Raw genomic sequence first — 19,471 nt, 5'->3', positions numbered from 1 at the left:
CAAGCCCCAATACATCACTGGGAAACTATGCAAACTCCCTGGTCTAGGATTCACATAGACTACGCAGGACCATTCCAAGGACAGGTGTTCCTCATTGTAGTGGACAGTCACTCAAAGTGGCTTGAGGTAGCACCTGTCCCTTCTATGACTACTGCCAGGACCATCCAGGAACTGTTCAGAATCTTTGCCATACATGGCTTACCCGATGGAATCGTATTGGATAATGGGGCACAATTTACTGCTGCAGAATTTCAGTCATTTCTAAGGTTTAATATGATTAGACATGCCACCTCAGCCCCGTTTCACCTGGCCTTTAATGGTCAAGTGGAAAGGATGGTCAGGATGACCAAAGAAGCACTTAAAAGAATAACCAGGGGAAATTGGCATCATAGGTTGGCAGACTTTTTGCTCTGCCAATGCACTTCAATGGATCGTAGCCCAGTGGAGCTGAGATGGGGATGTTGGCTGACCACGAAGTTGGACCGTCTCCATCCAGACCGAGTTGCAACAGAGACAGTACAGCCCAAGCCCCTGAAGAACTTGCGGGTTTGCAACCGAGTTTGGGCAAGAAACTATGGTCAAGGGGCACTGTGGGTGGTAGCTGTGGTTTGTAAGGTGTCAGGACTACTCTCTTACGAAGTGGTCCTGGAAGACGGGTGCATCTTGCGCCGCCACATCAATCAGCTGCGTAGGCGGCAGGATAGCCAAACCCTCGCCGCTGACCATGAGGAGAGCCAAGGGCTGCCTGACAGCTGTGGTGCTTCTGAGCCGCCAGAGTCCTGCGCAACTCAAGGAGATAGGCTGGATGACTCAGTCATGGTTGAGTCGCTACCAACCAAAGGAACTGTGCCCGCAGATCAGACTATGCTGGAGGACTTGTTTCCCAGCCTTTCTGGGACTGCTCCTCTCACTGACATGTGTACTGGCCTACCCGAACAGACCAGCCGAACGGAGACTGGTCTACCCGGCCAGAAAAGACAAACAGAGACTGGTCTACCCAGCCAACTGAGGTGGATCAGAGTTGGTGGATCAGGTTTTCCGGAAATTGTCCTTTACTCAGTAATAATAGTTTATTGGCTTGTCAAAATGTAAAATACAGAGAGAAATTCAAAAATGTAATAGAAAACTAGAAGAAGGGGGAGGGAAAAGAAAAAAAGATGGTGTAAAGAGGGAAAAGAAAAGAAAAGGGTATTAACTTCCGACTATCTTTAGCACAGTAGAAGATAACAACATTACAATCACAACTTTTTGCTACATTAAGGTTTTCACAGTATTAGAAAACAAACAAACAAACAAAAAACTAGAGGACATATATTTACAAACTTATTGTATAAACATGAAGTTACCTTAATGCTTTCTTTCAATATATATATTTCAAAACTTATAAAATTCCATCCTAACTAATTTAATCATTAAATTTAAGTCATTCCCTCCAGCTTGTCTTCATAGAATGATTTTTTTTCTTCCCAAGGGTATTTATCTTTTCTTCAAGGAGTTCTCAGTCTTATTTATATCCATAAGCAAAAATTCCAAGATTGTACTATTAAACATTGTAGATTAACCTGGGCCAAATCCTTGTAGAATAAAATTTCCATCTCTGAGATGTCTATCATATCTTTTATTCTCAAAGAATTCTCAACCTTGTTGATATCTATGAGGAAAAAAACTTGACCTCTTAAAAATTCTTTTTTCAGTTGCATTGGGAGAATTATACTCAAACCATCATCATAATAAAAGCTGATGTCAGATTTATATTTCAAAGGTACAATTAGATTATTTGTGTTATCCCCCATTTGTAGAGTTGATACAGTAGGTCAATAGTTTTCTACAAGGGTTGATAATCTCTTGTAATCTCCTCTGTATCATTAGCATCATTAAACCCTAGTTTATCTATGATATAACTGATTTTCTGTATAGACCAGGTATAAGCAACCTTGTCTCTTTTATGACTCATGGACTTCAACTTCCAGAATTCCTGAGCCAGCATGGCTCGCTCAGGAATTCTGGGAGTTGAAGCCCAGGAATCATAAAAGAACCAAGGTTGCCTACCCCTGGTATAGACTTTTGGAGGATTTCTTTGATGACAAACTCCAGCTTAGAGTTAAACATCTTCATGTTTAACTTTAGCTCCCTCTAGTGCTGAAAAGATGTTATTTATATCTTTTTTTTTTCCTATTCCTTTTTCTGGCCCATCAGAGTTCATGAAAGTTAAGGAGTTTCAACCACCACCACAACAGAATATACAGCTACAGATTATTTTAAATGTACTAAATTAAAAGCAACCAGTTTCATCCTTATATTTCAAAAGAAAAAATACTCCACTCTTCCTTCTTTTGGCTGCCTCCAGCAACCTTCTTCCTTATCGTATAAAAGAAAATATTGTCTCAATTTTCCTCTAGATTTATGGATTATTTACATGCATACTGAATTGATTTCCTAAACTAGCTATCATTAATTTTAAAGGGATAATTTAAAAAGAACCATTATGCCTATAATTTCAACATTTTAATAATCTTTGATTAATTAAAACCCAGGATTCATGGGTTCCTGGAACTTGCGGAGCTGAATGGCATATTATACTTCCTTTAATCTTAATTGATCAGACTTAGAAATATCTTTCTTCAAAGAAGGGCGTTATTCTTCTGAAGATCATTTGAGGCAAGCATTTATTTCTGTCTGCAATCTATAATAAGTAATATGGCTCAGCAATAAATGAGGGGCCAAATAGGAATGAATGATTCATGTAGCATTTCTTGGACAGAGGAACACAATTCATCAAGACAGTTTGTATCTAACTCACAAAGTGTAGAAGAAGTAATTGTTTCTTTTAAGGAAAATATGAGTGATAGTCCTACAAGGAGGCAACTCAATCTATTTTAGAGATATGTGTAAAGGGCAGAATTGATCCACAAATCAGTTGGCCATCTTTGTTTTAGACTGAAATCACCTTATGACTTCAGTATTGGTGGTTCTTACATTTGGGCACTAATTTCACTCTTGTTTTTCCTGAGTATTTTAATATCACGTAAAGCTAAGCAACAAAGTAAGAATGGAGCAGCAGCTTTAGGGCAGAGTTCGCCAACATGATCGGTATCAAACCCCGGGATCAATGGCCGATAAATGGTTGGGTAAATAACTGGTCGATAAATGATGGAAAGTCATTGGGATCAACTAATCTCTTAGGGTCTCTGTAGTTTTCCATATCGATCCCTAGTCCTGAAGGTAAGGTAGCTAGCAAAGAAAGTGCATTAGCCAGGGATTGGCTGGTCAGGGACCAGTGAGAGCAACCTTGCAGTTGTCTCTATCAGCTGTGTTTTTTTTTTTTTTTTTTTTTTACTAAACTTGATTATCATTATTGGTCATCACACAGTCAGCCAGATATTCAGACTGGATTTGGCATTGTTGCCCACCTATTGAGAACTTCCCAAGGACGTGGGATAGGTTAATGTTCTTGTTTCATGGTATAAAAGATTGACCACATATTTTTATTCATATTCCTCCATAGAAATTCAGTGTGTCCCTCCACAAATGACAAATGGCTACTTTCGACCTAGACGAGCTCAATATACATACAATGATGAAATTGAGACAATATGTAATGAAGGGTTTGGTTTTGAAGGGCCAGGAAAAGTTTCCATATGCACTACAAGTGGTTGGAATCCTCCTGCTGTCTGTAAACGTAAGTAGCTTTTTCTATGAAGTTTCTTTCTGGAACAGAAATTGCTTCATTGTTTGTGAATGATATTCCTATAGTTATGCTAGATGAGGTGATATAATTATGGTGGGAGGAGACTAGTTTATTATAACTATCAGTAGTAATAGTGGGAGTGCCATAATTTTTTTCATCGAAAAACAATCCTAAAGCATTTTATAATAATCATAAAATTGTTCCACAATAAAATAAGGAAAAACAAGATAAAAATGGAATAAAAACAGATTAAATAATAATAAACTCATTCCACAGCATGATGCTATTATATAGAAGACTTGCTCCATATTATCAGTAACCAGTAATCCAGAAATCATAGCACAGGGGAGAGAATCTCTCTGAAGATTGCCAGGACCCAAGAAGGTTTCTTTAAAGCAGGGCTTTTCAACCGGTGGTACGCATACTACTTGTGGTACTTTGCCACGTGGCAGGTGGTACGCGACTGCTAGCAAAGTGCAGCAGGGGAGGGGCAGGAGCCTAAGAAAGCCAAGCCTGAGGGAGAGGCAACTGCAGCTGCAGGACTGTCTGGGCTTAGCAGAAGCCCCAGGAGCTGGCAGGGCTCCAACTGATTGGCTCTAGCTGATTGGCACTTCCGGAACTGCGCGGAGCTGCAGGTGAACTGAAGAAAAGGGGAGGAGGAAAGAGACTATAAAAGGAGGTGATTTAGGTGGGGGGAGGGGAAAAAAGACACAGGAAAGATTTAATCCCTTTAAGCAAATGTAATTAGTTTTACCGCCTTTAATTCAGCCTGTCTATGGATTTTAGAAAGTTTTCTTTGAAGGTAAATAGACTTAATTTAAAACTAAAGCTTTTCGCAATTGCTGGAGCTTTTTAGTCGAGGATTGCAGCATTGTGGCACGTGACACGCCTGAGGCAGCTTAAAGAGAAAAAAAAATGGAGTTTGTGTTTCTTGCTTTGCACTTTATTCCTGTGTCTTTAAGGGTACAGGGAAGGGATTGGGAGTTGTGTTCTTATTATCTTATTATCTGGAAGAGCTCAGAAGGGAGAGAGGAAGAAGGGCCGACCAGCTAGCTCAGGAGTCTACGAACTTAGCAACTTTTAGACCTGTGGACTTCAACTCCCAGAATTCCTCAACAAGCCATGAGGGCTGATGAATTCTGGGAGTTGAAGTCCACAGTCTTAAAAGTGCCAAGTTTGAAGACCCCTGAGCTAGCTGGTAGTGATGCATATTAATAAACATGGATAAATTCATCATACATTTGTCAGTGCAAAGGGAAAGTGATTCAGCAAAGGAATAGCCACCAAAGAAATTAAAACTGGTACTTTTTAAATTTTTTCCTACAGTTTGTAATATTTTATTAGATTATAGAATAAAATACAAAAATCCAAAAGCAAATAGTAGGACACAATGGGGAGGAAAATGGGGGGTAAATTGAGGGGGAGAAGAGAAAAAGCAGACTTCTTCTGTTGCAATAGAAGGAAGCATTAACGTTGAACCTCAACTTTTTACTTTTCCATAATATTGTAAACTAGCCATTTCTATAACAACAAATGAATCTAATCAGTAAAACCCAAAATCCCCCCCCCCTTTTTTTTTTTAGTCATCGTTTTTGACACCTTGTTAAGCACTGGTGGTACTCAAATATTGTCATGTCCTAAAAGTGGTAGAATCTGTGAAAAGGTTGAAAAGCCCTGTTTTAAAGACTCACTCTGATTCTTTAAAGAAACCACAGTGAGAGAAGGAAATCCAGTACTACAAAAGTGAGTTTACAAATTGTATTGTTCGCTTTCTGATTTAAAAGGTTAACACATAGCACATTCTCATAGGCATTGGCGAGTTCAGCATCTGAACCTGAGATTCAGGCAGAAGTATACAGACATGTGCTAGGGAAACAATGGGCTATACTTGCATCATGCACACTGGCTGCATGGATTTGCTCAAAGTTGTCTAGTCAAAAGTGGTTGATCGTCCTCTGCCTTCCTCAGCTACACAAGTCAGAAACTTTTTAGAAATGGAAGAGATTGTTTCTTAACAGAATGTCGAGATAACTGAAATCCATATTCAACTTGCCAACTTTGCAAGCAAGTTAGTGGCAGAAACGTAACATTGAGAGCAATGTTGAAGAAGAGGGTCAGGTTAGAGTGTCCAAGGGACAAGAGGGCATTGCAGGCCACATAAGGTCTTCCATTCTTTTTCTCCCTAATAAGTAATTTTTAAGAAATAGTTCAGTCACCTTGCCCAAACAGGAAGTATTTGCTGATACTGTAGCTATTATAATCCTTTAAAACCCAAATGATGTTTGTTTTCTGCTCAGTTCACACACTTCAGCTAGAATGTTCACAAAGCTTCAACTATTTGGGCAGAAAGGATATGATAAAATATTAGTTCCACTGCTTCACTGCCATTTTGGTTGTTTTTGACCATAAGTTAAAAACATGTGACAGGAAGAAGAGTAAACCAGTCTACCAGTGGTCTGTAAGATTTTCATCTAAAAATAACCAATTTGACAAATCTCTGGAACAAAGAAGAGGTGCTTGTTGAAGCTCCTGGCCATTTTCCAGCCTAGCAATCTACCAACTGTGTTATTTTGGGACGAAGATGTTTTAGTCTCTTAGAACAATCCTTGATAATTTTACAGCTAGAAGGAAAAATGTTCAGATTGCTTGTGAATTTCATCCTAGTTTACAAGGAAATGCTGGCAGGAAGTGGCAAGTGTACCTTGAAGTATGCTGTGGAGTGTGTGGAATGACAATGGAATAGACAAAATGGGATATTTACATGGGATAAAAAGACAAGCAGAGAGAGGAGGACAAAAACAGCTGCCACATTACCTGCTCACATCAAATTCTTGCACTTTTCAGTGGTATGCTCATCCTTGCCATATAGCAGTCGGTGAATCAGATATTCCAAGTAATTGCCCCTTTGGCATAAGCAGCCCCAGGCCAGGGTTGATGTGTGCCTGAGAAAGCAAAGTGTAGTCTGGATTTACAGGGAATGTTTCCTTCTAAAGTGGGTCAGGCAGCCCGAAGAGAAAAAGCTGTGGAGGAAAGCTATCATTGCCCAGGGAAAAGTGAAAGTTCCTTATCTATTGAAGCACTGCAGAGAGACTGCATGGCACTAGGTATGCTAGCAGAAATCAGAAAATACCATTTTGACACAGTGCAAGAAAAGAAAAACAAACAGGTAGAAGTGGTTCCCGCACTGGCCCAGCGCTAGTTTGAGGAGAATGATGTGTATTCACATCCTCAAGAAACTGTTAGGAGGGTATCTTTGCTTTGGGAGAACCACAGAATATATATATATAACTCTATAAGTACATATGCAATAAATTTGCTAGCACATAAGTGCAACAACTACAAAAATAGAAACAAAATCATAAGTTGGAGAGCTTAACTTTGATTAAATGGGGAATGGAAGGAATATTAGTGAAATGACAGGGCACAAGGATTGAACTCCAAAAAAGATTGAACACAAGTGGCTGCAGGAATGAAATGAATAGTTTTCAAGAGGGTGAAGGAAAAAAGACTTAGGGAAAAGGATGCACAAATTTTCCTGATGAGATAAAGTATTGAGTTTCTTAACTAGAAAGAGACATTTCTTAAAATATTAGTCGAGGAAAGCATTTTTTTTTTTAGGAGCAAGGCAGTCTAAGTTAATCCTCAGCTTATTACCAATGCAAACCTTGTAGAAAATATCCTTGGTGATGAATATTATCAGAATCCATCATTATTTAGTATTGTAGGATTTGGCAGGCCAATCAAAAGATGTCTGAGCAGGCTGGCTTTAATACAATATAAGTTAAACAGGGATGAAGCATTGAAGTATATAAAAAATCAAATCCCTCTGGAAGAGATGGAAAGCACAGTTATGCAGGTTTCATCAAAAGCAATATCTGTACGTATCAGCTGAACTTCATTCCTAGGAAGGGTTTTGCTGTTTATATACCAGTGGTTCTCAATCTGTGGGTCAAGACCCCATTTGGGGTCGAATGACCATTTCACGGAGGTCGCCAAACAACTCAGTCCGTCATTTTTCCCCCCTTTTCCTTAGCTGTGCTACTCCCTTTTATTCTATTGGCTTTTGAAAGCCAATAGAATAGACTTTCTTGAATAGAGTCTAATTCTATTGGCTTTCAAAAGCCAATAGGAATTGTCCAGGCTGTCTCTGCCCTGCTGAGCCCGCCAAAAGTCCCATTCTGCAAACGGTGCTGCACCAGTTGAGTAGTCCTCGACTTAGGACCGGTTGAGTAGTCCTCAACTTACGACCGGTTGGGGGTCGTGGCATTAAAAAGGTTGAGAACCACTGTTATATACTATCCTACTGCAATAATTCATACCTCTAAATTATGCACATGTGATTGTTAAAAGTTCTTGCTTGTGAGCCTGAACCTTGTTCCTCCCTGACCCCATTCACCACTATTAATCACTAGTAGATGGCCTTGGCAAATGATTTCAAAAACAAAGAGGTGCACTTTTATACTAGAATGCATGAGATTGCAAGAAAACAGTTAACCATGAGTAAAAGCTGGTGGGAGGAGAAGCTTAATTTTAGAAATCTAAGCCTTTACTTAGCAACGCTATGACCAAGAATACTGAGTAGAATCAATGTATGGAGGAAAGCACAGAAAGTCCTGCACATTGTGAATGAGCTTTTTTGAAAATGTTGCAGATCTCCAACAATGTTACCTTACCTGTATTTCTAAGAAGGCTTGTATTATTCAAAAAGCTTTACAAACCTACTTCTTTCTTACCTCTCACTTAATATTCTTCACTAAATCTATACTCTAGAGCCAGTTAGGTGTAATCTTGAAGGTGCCGGCCTTGAAACCAGGAGTCTGTACATTGTAGTCCCATCTTAGGCAGGAAAAGCACTGGATGATTTGGGGCCTGTCACTCTCTCAGCACCATTCACCTCACAAGGTGGTTGTGGGGAAAAATCAGAGCTAGGAGTATTAGCTATGTTTGCTGCCTTGACTCATTTGTGAAAAGGCAGGATGAAAATATAATAACAATAATAGCAAGAATGATAATGCTTGAATAAGTCACTGTGCAGTGATAAAACAGGAAGGTAGAAAGAAGTTCACTCCCATTTTACAGTATAAGATTGAAGATGTCAAATCAACACCACTCCATTCTCCTCACAGCCCTCACTGACTGTAAGCAGAAGAAATAAGGGCCTTTTATTCCTCCTTCACTCATTGTCACTCTGTTCTCTCTTCAGATCCAGGGCAGAAATCCGAGTCAGATTCTGCTACTGCACTAGAACAACAACATTTAATAACAGGTTCATCTCTGATGGTAGCTCAGACTAAAGCAAAGCAAATGAACTAACAGAATATTCTGAATTTTGGGGTGCCTTAGTTTATTTTTTTCTATCCTTTTTCTGCAGAAAAGGTCTGTGACTATATCCGCATAGAAAATGGAAGAATGACGGATTATTTGGAACGGTACAAACCATTTCCAATACGGCATCGACAAACAATTCAGTTTCTTTGCTCCCCTGGTTTTCTGGCTGCAGACAAACAGAATAGATGGCAAACAGCTACATGCTTCAATTCCCGCTATGTCCCAGAACCAAAGTGTTTCAGTGAGTAATTCTTTCCCCTTTGCAGTAGATATTGCCAAGTATAAGCAAAACAGCCCAGATGCTATCCTGACCTTATTTACCTTTGAAGAAATAGCATCCTATAGAGATTTCAGCCTGTTTGGTTCTTCTGCCTGCTTCCACTGCTGTCTTTCTCAAGGGTTGTTCTGAAGCCTACAGTTTGCAAAAGAAGGTGTACTGAAACCTTTATTAAGAGAGGTAAAAGCTGAGTCTTTTATAAAATATAAACAGAAAACTAGGATTCTTCCTCATCAGTTTCCTCCTCTCTTCATATCTTGTTATCTCTGTGAATTATGTCAGAGCATGCACAGTCTTATTGTGCAAGATAACCCAGGATACAATAAATAGTGGTTTGTATCAAATGGTGGTTTATCTTACACTATCTACAATATCATACACCAGGAACAATATACATACACATGCTAATACAGCAGGATCCAGCAAACCATAATTACAGCAGGAAACGGAAGAGATAGAAAGACACACTAGTAAAGCCTTCCCTTTATACATAGGCTCTTAAGGGACACAGACCCTGCTGAGTCATTCCCATCATTACATCTTACCTCTTAAATTACATTACATCATTACATTTTGTTATAGCATTACATAAGCTGGTTAGCTATTAAATCAGTACCTTGGCACTCCACCCATTTAAAATGTTTTTACATTGATGCATTTAGTAATAGTAGTAAAGTTGGAAGGGACCTTGGAGGTCATCTAGTCCAACCCCCTGCTCGGGCAGGAAACCCTACACCATTTCGGACAAATGGCTGTCCAGTCTCTTCTTAAAAACTTCCAGTGTTGGAGCATTTACTGCTTCTGGAGGCAAGCTGTTCCACTGATTAATTGTTCTCACTGTCAGGAAGTTTCTCATTAGTTCTAGGTTGCTTCTCTCCTTGATTAGTTTCCACCCGTTGCTTCTTGTCCTGCCTTCAGGTGCTTTGGAAAATAGCTTAATTCCCTCTTCTTTATGGAAGCCCCTGAGATATTGGAATACTGCTATCATGTCCCCCCTTGTCCTTCTCTTCGTTAAACTAGACATACCCAATTCTAGCAACCGTTCCTTATATGTTTTAGCCTCCAGTCCCCTAATCATCTTTGTTGCTCTTCTCTGTACTCTTGCTAGAGTCTCAACATCTTTTTTACATCGTGGTGACCAAAACTGGATGCAGTATTCCAAGTGTGGCCTTACCAAGGCATTGAAGAGTGGTATTAATACTTCACGTGATCTTGATTCTATCCCTCTGTTAATGCAGCCTAGCACTGTGTTGGCCTTTTTGGCAGCTGCCGCACAATGCTGGCTCATATTTAAGTGATTGTCTACTAGGACTCCGAGGTCCCTCTCACAGTTACTACTATTGAGCATGGTGCCACCTATGCTGTACTTGTGCATTTGTTTTTTCTTGCATAAATGTAGAACCTTGCTTTTTTCACCATTGAATTTCATTTTGTTAGTTAGTGCCCAGTGTTCAAGTCTGTCCAGATCCTTCTGTATCTTAAGCCTGTCTTCTGGAGTGTTGGCTATTCCTGCCAGCTTGGTGTCGTCTGCAAATTTGATGAGTTCCCCATCTATCCCTTCATCAAAATCATTAATGAAGATGTTGAAGAGTACTGGGCCCAGAACAGAGCCCTGGGGCACCCCACTACACACTTCCCTCCATATAGATGCAGTTCCATTGAGGACCACTCGCTGAGTACGGCCGGTCAGCCAGCTACGGATCAATCTGGTGGTGGTTCTGTCTACCCCACATTTTTCTATCTTGTCAAGTAGTAGGTTGTGATCTACTTTATCAAATGCCTTACTGAAGTCCAAGTAAATTATGTCCACAGCATTCCTCTGATCCACTAATTTTGTCACTTGGTCAAAGAATGCAATAAGATTTGTCTGGCATGATATATTTTTGACAAACCCATGTTGGCTTTTAGTAATGACTTTGTTTGCCTCTAGGTGTTCGTTGATTCGTTGTTTGATTATCTTTTCCAGGATCTTCCCAGGTATTGAGGTCAGGCTGATAGGTCTGTAATTTCCTGGATCCAATTGAACATTTTTTCTGTGTGTAAATTCCTGTGCAGCTTACCTTGCCTTATACTGCAGTTCTTTATCATCTCTGTGAATTAGATATCATACATTGCATGAATTGCCTCCAAGAAACATAAAAGATAAAACCAAGTTGCTCTTTTTTGCTTTCAGAAGCATGTGATCCTTCTCAATATATTTATTATGGTGGCTTCATTTATAATTACTGGAACACGTACATAGAAGGTGACAACATTACATTTGCTTGTAATAAGGGATATTCTCCTGCAAACCAGCAGTCAACAGTCACTTGCACAAAAAGGGGGTGGTCACCTCCTCCAAGATGTATTGTAACAGGTAAACTGTAGGAATGTCACTAAAATTGCCTGACCTGAAATTGCTTATCATGCTTTGCTGTATGTATGCCTCTGTGTGTGTGTGTGTGTTTGTGTGTGTGTGTGTGTGTGTGTGTATGGTTTGTTAATAATTATTATTTTCATTTTATTTATTATTGATGTGTTTTGATGTGCAAAGGTGATTTGGTGTTGTCTCCAATGAAGATCTAAGGCCCACTAAAAATTGTTGAAAATTGGGCAATATACAAATATAAAAATAAATGAATAAATCAAAGGCAATTATCAAGGAACAGAAAAATAAACAGTAGTAAACATCAACATTACATGATAATATATTTTAACATATATTTTGCAACTAAAACAATTGACTGCATCTAGCACATTTTTAAAACTTCAATGTGTGTGTTTGTGGGTGTGGGTGTGTACATTTGCATAAAAAGAATTAGGTCTGTGCTCCAAATACTTTCACAATTTCACAAAAGTCTTAAAATATAACATTCCCCTAAATGTAGTCAGTGAAGCTGTATTGTGTCTAAAGGTTAGATCGTGGCAACTGGGCCAAACTTTGTTAATTTAAGATATTTCATTGCTCATCCAAACAACTTCATTAGTCAGAGCAAAATTAGTTAGGCAGAGAGTCAGAGAGGCATTGTAATGTAACAACTCTTGCCATACCAAGAGTATGTATTAAACCACTTCATAACATCTGTTATAAAAAATGGTTAACTAATTGTTCAATTTGAATCATAGACTATCTGTATAAGCTTTAAGCCTTTGTTTTAAGCCGGAATGCATACTTTAAATTGATTGGCTGCCGCCTAGTGGTGGTCCGTATAAATATGAGTCAAAGCAGCTGCTAGAGATGCTTCTGTGGGAACTTAATAAAGAGCTGTTATTTCAACTCCATGTCTTCAATGCCTCACTGTTCCCACTATACAACAGTGGTGATGAGGATGGGATTATGCTGCTTGGAAGAGAAGAACTAAGTCACTAAGGGGTAAGACCAGGGATCAGTGCCCTGGATGGAACAACGTTTCCCCCTTCTGCCTGCCAGTACACAAACGCTGGAGGTATCACCATCCTAAGGGACCCATCCCTGGGAATCTCACAGAAGCCCTAGCAGCATAAGGCATTGGAGACACTGTAACAGCCAAGCCATGGCCAAAGTCGGCAAGCTTTCTGAGTTCAACGTGACGCACCCTGGCATTCAAGGTTCATCACCTTCAATTTGGGGTCAGTGTAGCCCCAGGGCTCTTTCAGAGCATGATGGAACGCACATTAAAAACATCCCAGGTGTGTGTCCTTATTTTGATGACGTTCTAAATGCTGGGGAGTCAGCAGAAATACTTGCAGAATGTCTAAGGGCTGTTCTTCAACGCTTCTGCGAAGCGGGACTGAAACTCAAAAGACAAAAATGTCAAATAGGAGTGAACTCCACAGAGTTCCTTGGTTTCTGGATCTACACTGCCAGAATACATCCTGCTGATTCAAAGCTTAAGGCTATTTTGCAGGCTCCCCGACCTATGTCAAAGGGGAGCTGCAGGCATTTCTGGGGTTACTTAATTTTTACCACACTTTTCTTCTGCACAAGGCTGCATTAGCAGAGCCTTTACACAAGCTCCTAGATAAAAGGGGACCATGGCAGTGGACTAGCGCCCACAAAAATTTCAAAGCAGTCAAATCACTGATGTCTTCAGACTCCGTGTTAACCCACTTTAACAAAAAACTGCCTATCAGTATTGCATGTGATGTATTGGCCAGAATACTCCCCGCTTGGAAATTTATATTTCCACTACTAAAATAGTAAAAAACATAGCATCAAGGCATGCAATACTCACAGTTAACTAACTTGTGACTAAATAGGTAAAAACTTGGTATCAAACATGCATAACTATAAGGTAAGCATAAAACATGCACAATTATGAAAAAAGGCAAGTGTTACATCAAACAATGCATAAGACAATACATAATTTGAGGTTTAATCTTCTGGTTCAGTCTTCATCAGCAACAGACCAAATCGGTGATCAGCCTGGTACAAGTGTCTTTGAGTCACGACCTGACTCACGTGGCTTCACGATCTGGATCTCAGCTGGGTAAACTAGTTCATCAAGTGGGTGGGCCCAGTGTGCAAGTCCCCTGGGCCAATAGTTCTGGTATGCAGTCTTGTCTCCCAGTGAGACAAGGTCTTCTTCTTCCTGTGAAGGAAACTGGAACCAAATCTGGAACAGAAAAAACTGGAACCCAAGCTTCTCGGGAATGAGGGGAACTGGATTCACAGGATACTCAGGAACTGAAAAACCTGGAAAGACATAAACAGCTGGATCTGGAAACACAGGAACAGCTGGGGCTGAAGAATCAAGTTCAGGAACACCAGGAAACTCAGGAACAGCTGGAGCTGGAAACTCAGGATCAGGAACATCTGGAAACTCAGGAACAGCCGGAGCTGAAGAATCAGGAACAACAGCTTGAGCAGAAGACTCAGGATACTCAAGAACCGAAGGGTCTGGAACCACCGGTGGAGAACTGAAGAGGGCTGCTACTGTTGTTGTCAGGGTGAGGACTTCATGTGTGGGTGTCGGTGTATTTAATGACATGGAGTCCATGAAAGGCAGTAAGTCCTTGCAGGCTCCTACAAGGCTAATTCTTGGGGTGCTGAGACAAGTGATCAAGACGATCAAAACTATGCCTAATTTCAGTTGTCTCCGCTTAGACAGGGTTTTGAAGCGGATTGGTTGATGTTTACCGGGTTTCTGAGGTTGAAGGTTGGCACTTTGATCTGAAGCTGGAAGTGCATAATGTTTTGGTCTACGTGGCTTCTGTCTATTTGGACAGGTCAAGAACTGAAGACTTTCTAGCCAGATCAGTTCTGTTATCTGTGTGGCAAGGTTGGGCCACTTCACTTGGTTAACAAAGTTCTTATTTGTTGGCACATGTTGCCATTGTTCAGGGCTTAAGGATATTTCAATCCTTTTCTCTCTGTTGCTTACATGGATGTAGAAGTGTCCACTTTGTTTGCAGATGTAGCTTGACATCACCTTGCTGTCTGCGTAGAAGGTGGTGGACTGTAGTTCAAGGCACAACGTCTTTGCTGTCAAGTTGGTCAGCTTTACAGCCAAAGTGGTGCCATATAGCTGTAACTTTGGTACAGTGTGGCCTTCTTGTATTGTTAGTCTCGCTTTTCCTAAGAAGACACTGAGACTGCAGCACTCCCCGCTGTAGACTCTGATGCATCTTATGGTTGCAAACAAGATAACATAAGTGTGGCTCTCCCCACTGTAGAGTGACATGTATCTTAAGGCTGCAGACACCTTCGTAGACACATCTAAGGAAGCGTACAACTCTTTCTTCTGCACTGGGGCAGGTGAGCTGGAGACATACATGCGCTGCACTTGCATGCTTTGGAGTCATTTGTTCAATTTGTGAGATACGGGAGGTTCGGCTGTGATGGGAAGATGCCTTCGAAAGGCGGGAGGCGCCTGTGACATGCGGTTGTTGGGACATGCTGGAATGTGCCTTGGATATGTGGCAGAAAAATGAGGCTGTTCCAGACACGTGGGATGGAGCCGCATGCGACTGTTGGGATGGTGTATGTGAATAGTGGGAGACTTCGGACTCAGCCCTGTCGACCAGTCTTCCTCTCTGGCGAGGCTTGGGCTGTGGGGAACCCTGTGAGCTCTCTAGAAACTTCTTGCGTTCCTTGTTTAGTAGCTTGAGGCTTTGCATCTCGCCATCAACTCTTGGGTCTCTTAATTGTTCCTGAATGTCCTTGAGTTGCCATTCAGAGTCCATCCATTGCTCAAGGGCATCTTCTTTATCTTCTTCCAATTCACTCACCTGTACAGGGGAAAGCTCCTCCTGATGCTCTTGGTAGAGTTGGAGTAGTTTCCTCCAATGTCTTTCATGGCGCTTGTAGATTGACTCCCATCTTTCCATCAGATGTGAGTGCATGGCTGCTGTGGGCTGGTTGGTGTATCTCAACTAGGCTGGTTGGTTGAACCCCTTCTGCTAGACCAGTAGGATAGGTTCAGTGTTCAGTGTTCTTCCCAGCTATTTTGAAGAGAATTTGAAGAACTTTTCTCTTTGACCACTAGGGGTCGCTACTTGTAGATCAGCTTCTGAGGTGCTGTCTGTGGGTGGAGATGCCACTGGGTGCGTTCTCCTGCGTTTGTGGGTACTTCAGTGCAGTTCACCCCTTCACCACTAGGGGTCACTTGCTGTGGGTCAGCTACCAGGGTGCTCTGGCTTCGAGGTTCACCCTTTGTCCACTAGAGGGGCTTCTCTGGGTGCGGTTAAAGGCTTGCATGTAGTGCCTGCTTTAACCACTAGGGGGTGTCCAAAGAAAGGCCAGCCAAATTCTTCCTATTACCATGTTACTGCTAGTGGCCACTGAGAGAATGTAGAGGTACAAACTCCCACCTGGCACTGTACTGCTAGTGGCCACTGAGAGAATGTAGAGGTACATACTCTCATCTGATTACCTTTGAGTGCAGGCTGTGACCCTGGGTCATCAGCTGTGATAATAAGCAAAGAGACTTGGCTTTGATTTCTTCTGCCTAAGTTCCCTCAAGCTGGAACAGCTTAGTGCTCAGCTTGAGTGAATGAGTGAATGCTTTTGGTAAGTTCACTCTGTGCCCTCTAGGGGGTGTTGGTAGCTTGGGATAACTTTAAGTAGCTTGCACTTTAACTAACAGATTTGCTCTGTTGTGTGCTGAATTAATTGTGGCTGTTGTAACTCAGCTTTAAAAAAAATTGCATGACCACCAGGGGGTGCTTCTGCGATGATTCCTCCTTATAACATTGGCTGAAATTCCGAGCATACCTAGGGGCTGTGTCACTATGGCAACGGATGAGTTTGTTGAAAGGCAATCGGCCTTCCTTGCTTTTGTCTGAACTTTAGAGGCAGTCATTAAACAGTTCTTTGTTTCAGGCTGCGTAATTCACTGGCAAAGAGGGGAGGGGGATAAAGCCCAAGCTCCTTTTGGTGTTAAAATTCAAACTTTTCATGCAAGGAACAAAAGTGTAGATTTTTTTTTCTTTCTCCCCGCTATAAACATTAACTTCTGAACAGAACCAAAGCAATCAGATACAAGGCACTTTTTACTTTGAAGCATTGGCTAGCAAGCGAATTAGCATAACAAAACTTCTGAATCATTCCTTGAAAGCTGTCTTTAACACAGACACACTGGCTTTGCTTTGCAGGCTTTTAAAGGCATCAAGAGAATCTTTACTTGAAAGCTGTCTTTAACACAGACACGCTGGCTTTGCTTTGCAGGCTTTTAAAAGCATCAAGAGAATCTTTACTTTACTTCCTTGAGGGTTAATGTAGAGAAAAGGCTAACCGATTTGATTCTCTTTCTTCAAACTGTTGCAGCTTTGAGAGGAGAATTAATCTTTGCCAATTTACTATTTGCTTTCAAAAGATGGCACAAATTATGAAAACACTTTCTTACTATTCTGACACAAATTTAAAGTGTTTCTTTTAAATCCAGTCAGATAGTTAACTCAAAAGAAACGATCTTATAATAAACAAAATATATTTTAATGAGAAAGATTACTTGCGTTCACGTTGTGATTGGTGCTGCTGGAAATACATCTTTGTTCATCTTTTAGATCATCCCTTTAGGTAAGAAAGTGTTATTGCTCTTCATACCCTTTTTATGCTTATAGTGTGACCTTCCATGGCCCATGCTTCTTACAGATAAAGAGATTCCCATATGGCTTGTGTCCAGGAAGTCTCCCAAAGACCTTTGGAACTCCTCCTACTGACCCATCCACATACCTAGCATTTAACCCCATAACTGCCAGACATTCCAACATAGAACTGGTCCATAGAGCTCTATGGCCCATAGAGCTATATGGGCCAGAATATGATGCTTCCTCATATGGAATAGGAGCAATTCTGAGACATAAAATGGCAAATGGGCAGCAAGCGCCCATAGCTTATTACTCAAGGATACTTTAGCCCACAGAAAGAAATTACGCACAAATAGATAAGGAGGCTTTAGCCATAGTTGCAGGAATAAAGAAATTCCACAATTTCCTTTACAGTCGGCCATTTATGGTCTTTACAGACCACAAACCCCATCTAGGTCTGTTTATTACAGACAAGAAAACTCCTCAGATCCTTTCTCCAAGGATGCTGAGGTGGTCAATCTTTATGGCAGCCTAAAATTACAGCTAGTCCATAAGCCTGGCAAGGAAATGGGTCATGATGATGCACTCAGCAGATTGTCCCTGCCTAATTTAGAATCAGACCCCGTACCTGCTGCACACATCCTGTCAATTCAGGATTTGCCTGAATCTTCCCTTCATGCACGGGATGTGGCTGCTGAGACAGCCTCCGACAAAACTCTCAGTCACGTTTTGAACTGGATGCTGAGGGGGTGGCCAGGAACCAGTCCTGGAACAGAATTATAGAGCTTTATTAGAAGACAAGATCAGCTGTCTGCATACAAAGGATGTATTCTATGGGGGAGCAGGGGGTGTAGTCCCACACACATTAAGGGAAAGAGTCTTAGAATCTCTGCATGAGGGAAATCCTGGAATAGTCAGGATGAAGGCACTCGCAAGAAGCTACCTGTGGTGGCCAGTGTTGGATAGGGATATTGAGACTCAAGTTAAAAGATGCCAGGTTTCCCAACAGTCCAGACCTGAAATTCCAGTACATCGCTGGGAGACTATGCAAACTCCCTGATCTAGGATTCACAAGACCCTTCCAAGGATAGATGTTCCTCATTGTAGTGGACAGTCACTCAAAGTGGCTTGAGGTAGCACCTGTCCCTTCTATGACTACTGCCAGAACCATCCAGGAACTGCGCAGAATCTTTGCCACACATGGCTTACCTGATGTAATTGTATCAGACAATGGGGCACAATTTACTGCTGCTGAATTTCAGTCATTTCTAAGGTCTAATATGATTAGACACACAACCTCTGCCCCATTTCACCCAGTCTTAATGGAAAGGATGGTCAGGATGACCAAAGAAGCACTTAAAAGAATAACAAAGGGTGATTGGCATCACAGGTTGGCAGACTTCCTGGTCTGCCAACACACAACTCCGTGCACTTCAATGGGTCATAGCCCAGCGGAACTGAGATAGGGACGTCGGCTGACTATGAAGCTGGACATATAGCAATTCCAATACAGACTCAGATCTGACTACTAAAATATGGAATACATATAGCTTATATGGCAGTAAGATTTATTTTATGCAACTAAAGGGGAAATTAGATGCCTTAAGTTTCTATAAGAAAGATAGCCCTGAATCTGCCTAATCAGATACATTAATTTCCCCACTCAATCTGCCTATGGATTTTCCAACATATTGTATACAGCTTTTCTTAACAGTCTCTTAGCCCATGTATTTCAAAAGAGGCAATCTTCCTCTGGTTTCACTGGTTTCCCAGGTATTTTATAAAGAATTCACATTTTATAAACAGAAGAGTTCACATGTTATACTTCCTTTTTCCATTAGAAGTTGAACACACCTGTAAGGTTCCTCTATTCCAAGGGCATTTTGTACCGGAGCAACAGAGTTTTCGGATCAATGATAAAGTAAAATATATTTGTCAGGATGGCTATACAACCTCAAAAGGAGAGACTGAGGTAGAGATACAGTGCCTTACAGAGGGCTGGAGCCCAGAGCCAGAATGTATCAGTAAGTAAATACAATTCCATTGGAAGATAGATTGAAACTGACTGTCGTAGACCAAGACATGGAATCTTGTTCAGTGAAGAATAGCCTGATATCATAACCATTTGTAAATGTAGCTCTTCAAGAAGTTTAACTATAGTATAAAATGACTGTATTTGATCATGATTT

At 41.0% G+C, this 19,471-nt stretch overlaps 1 protein-coding gene across 4 annotated transcripts in view; it reads left to right on the top strand.

The window, feature by feature from the left end:
- LOC120301235 (complement factor H-like) overlaps positions 1-19,471 on the top strand; it is a 99,317-nt gene that overhangs the window by 29,206 nt on the left and 50,640 nt on the right. For 2 of the 4 annotated variants that reach the window (XM_039328175.1, XM_039328176.1), the window contains exons 8-11: positions 3,506-3,679; positions 9,060-9,257; positions 11,467-11,649; positions 19,124-19,306. In XM_039328175.1, the coding sequence (XP_039184109.1) occupies positions 3,506-3,679; positions 9,060-9,257; positions 11,467-11,649; positions 19,124-19,306 (738 nt within the window). The remainder of the gene's footprint in view (positions 1-3,505; positions 3,680-9,059; positions 9,258-11,466; positions 11,650-19,123; positions 19,307-19,471) is intronic. The other 2 variants (XM_039328177.1, XM_039328178.1) reach the window with 2 other exon arrangements.

This window comes from Crotalus tigris, unplaced genomic scaffold (assembly GCF_016545835.1).
Source record: "Crotalus tigris isolate CLP2741 ecotype Arizona unplaced genomic scaffold, ASM1654583v1 scf7180000024372.1857965, whole genome shotgun sequence".
NCBI classification, from domain to species: Eukaryota; Metazoa; Chordata; class Lepidosauria; order Squamata; family Viperidae; genus Crotalus; species Crotalus tigris.
Note: the sequence above shows the minus strand (reverse complement) of the source record. Positions and strands in the feature narration are given on the sequence as shown.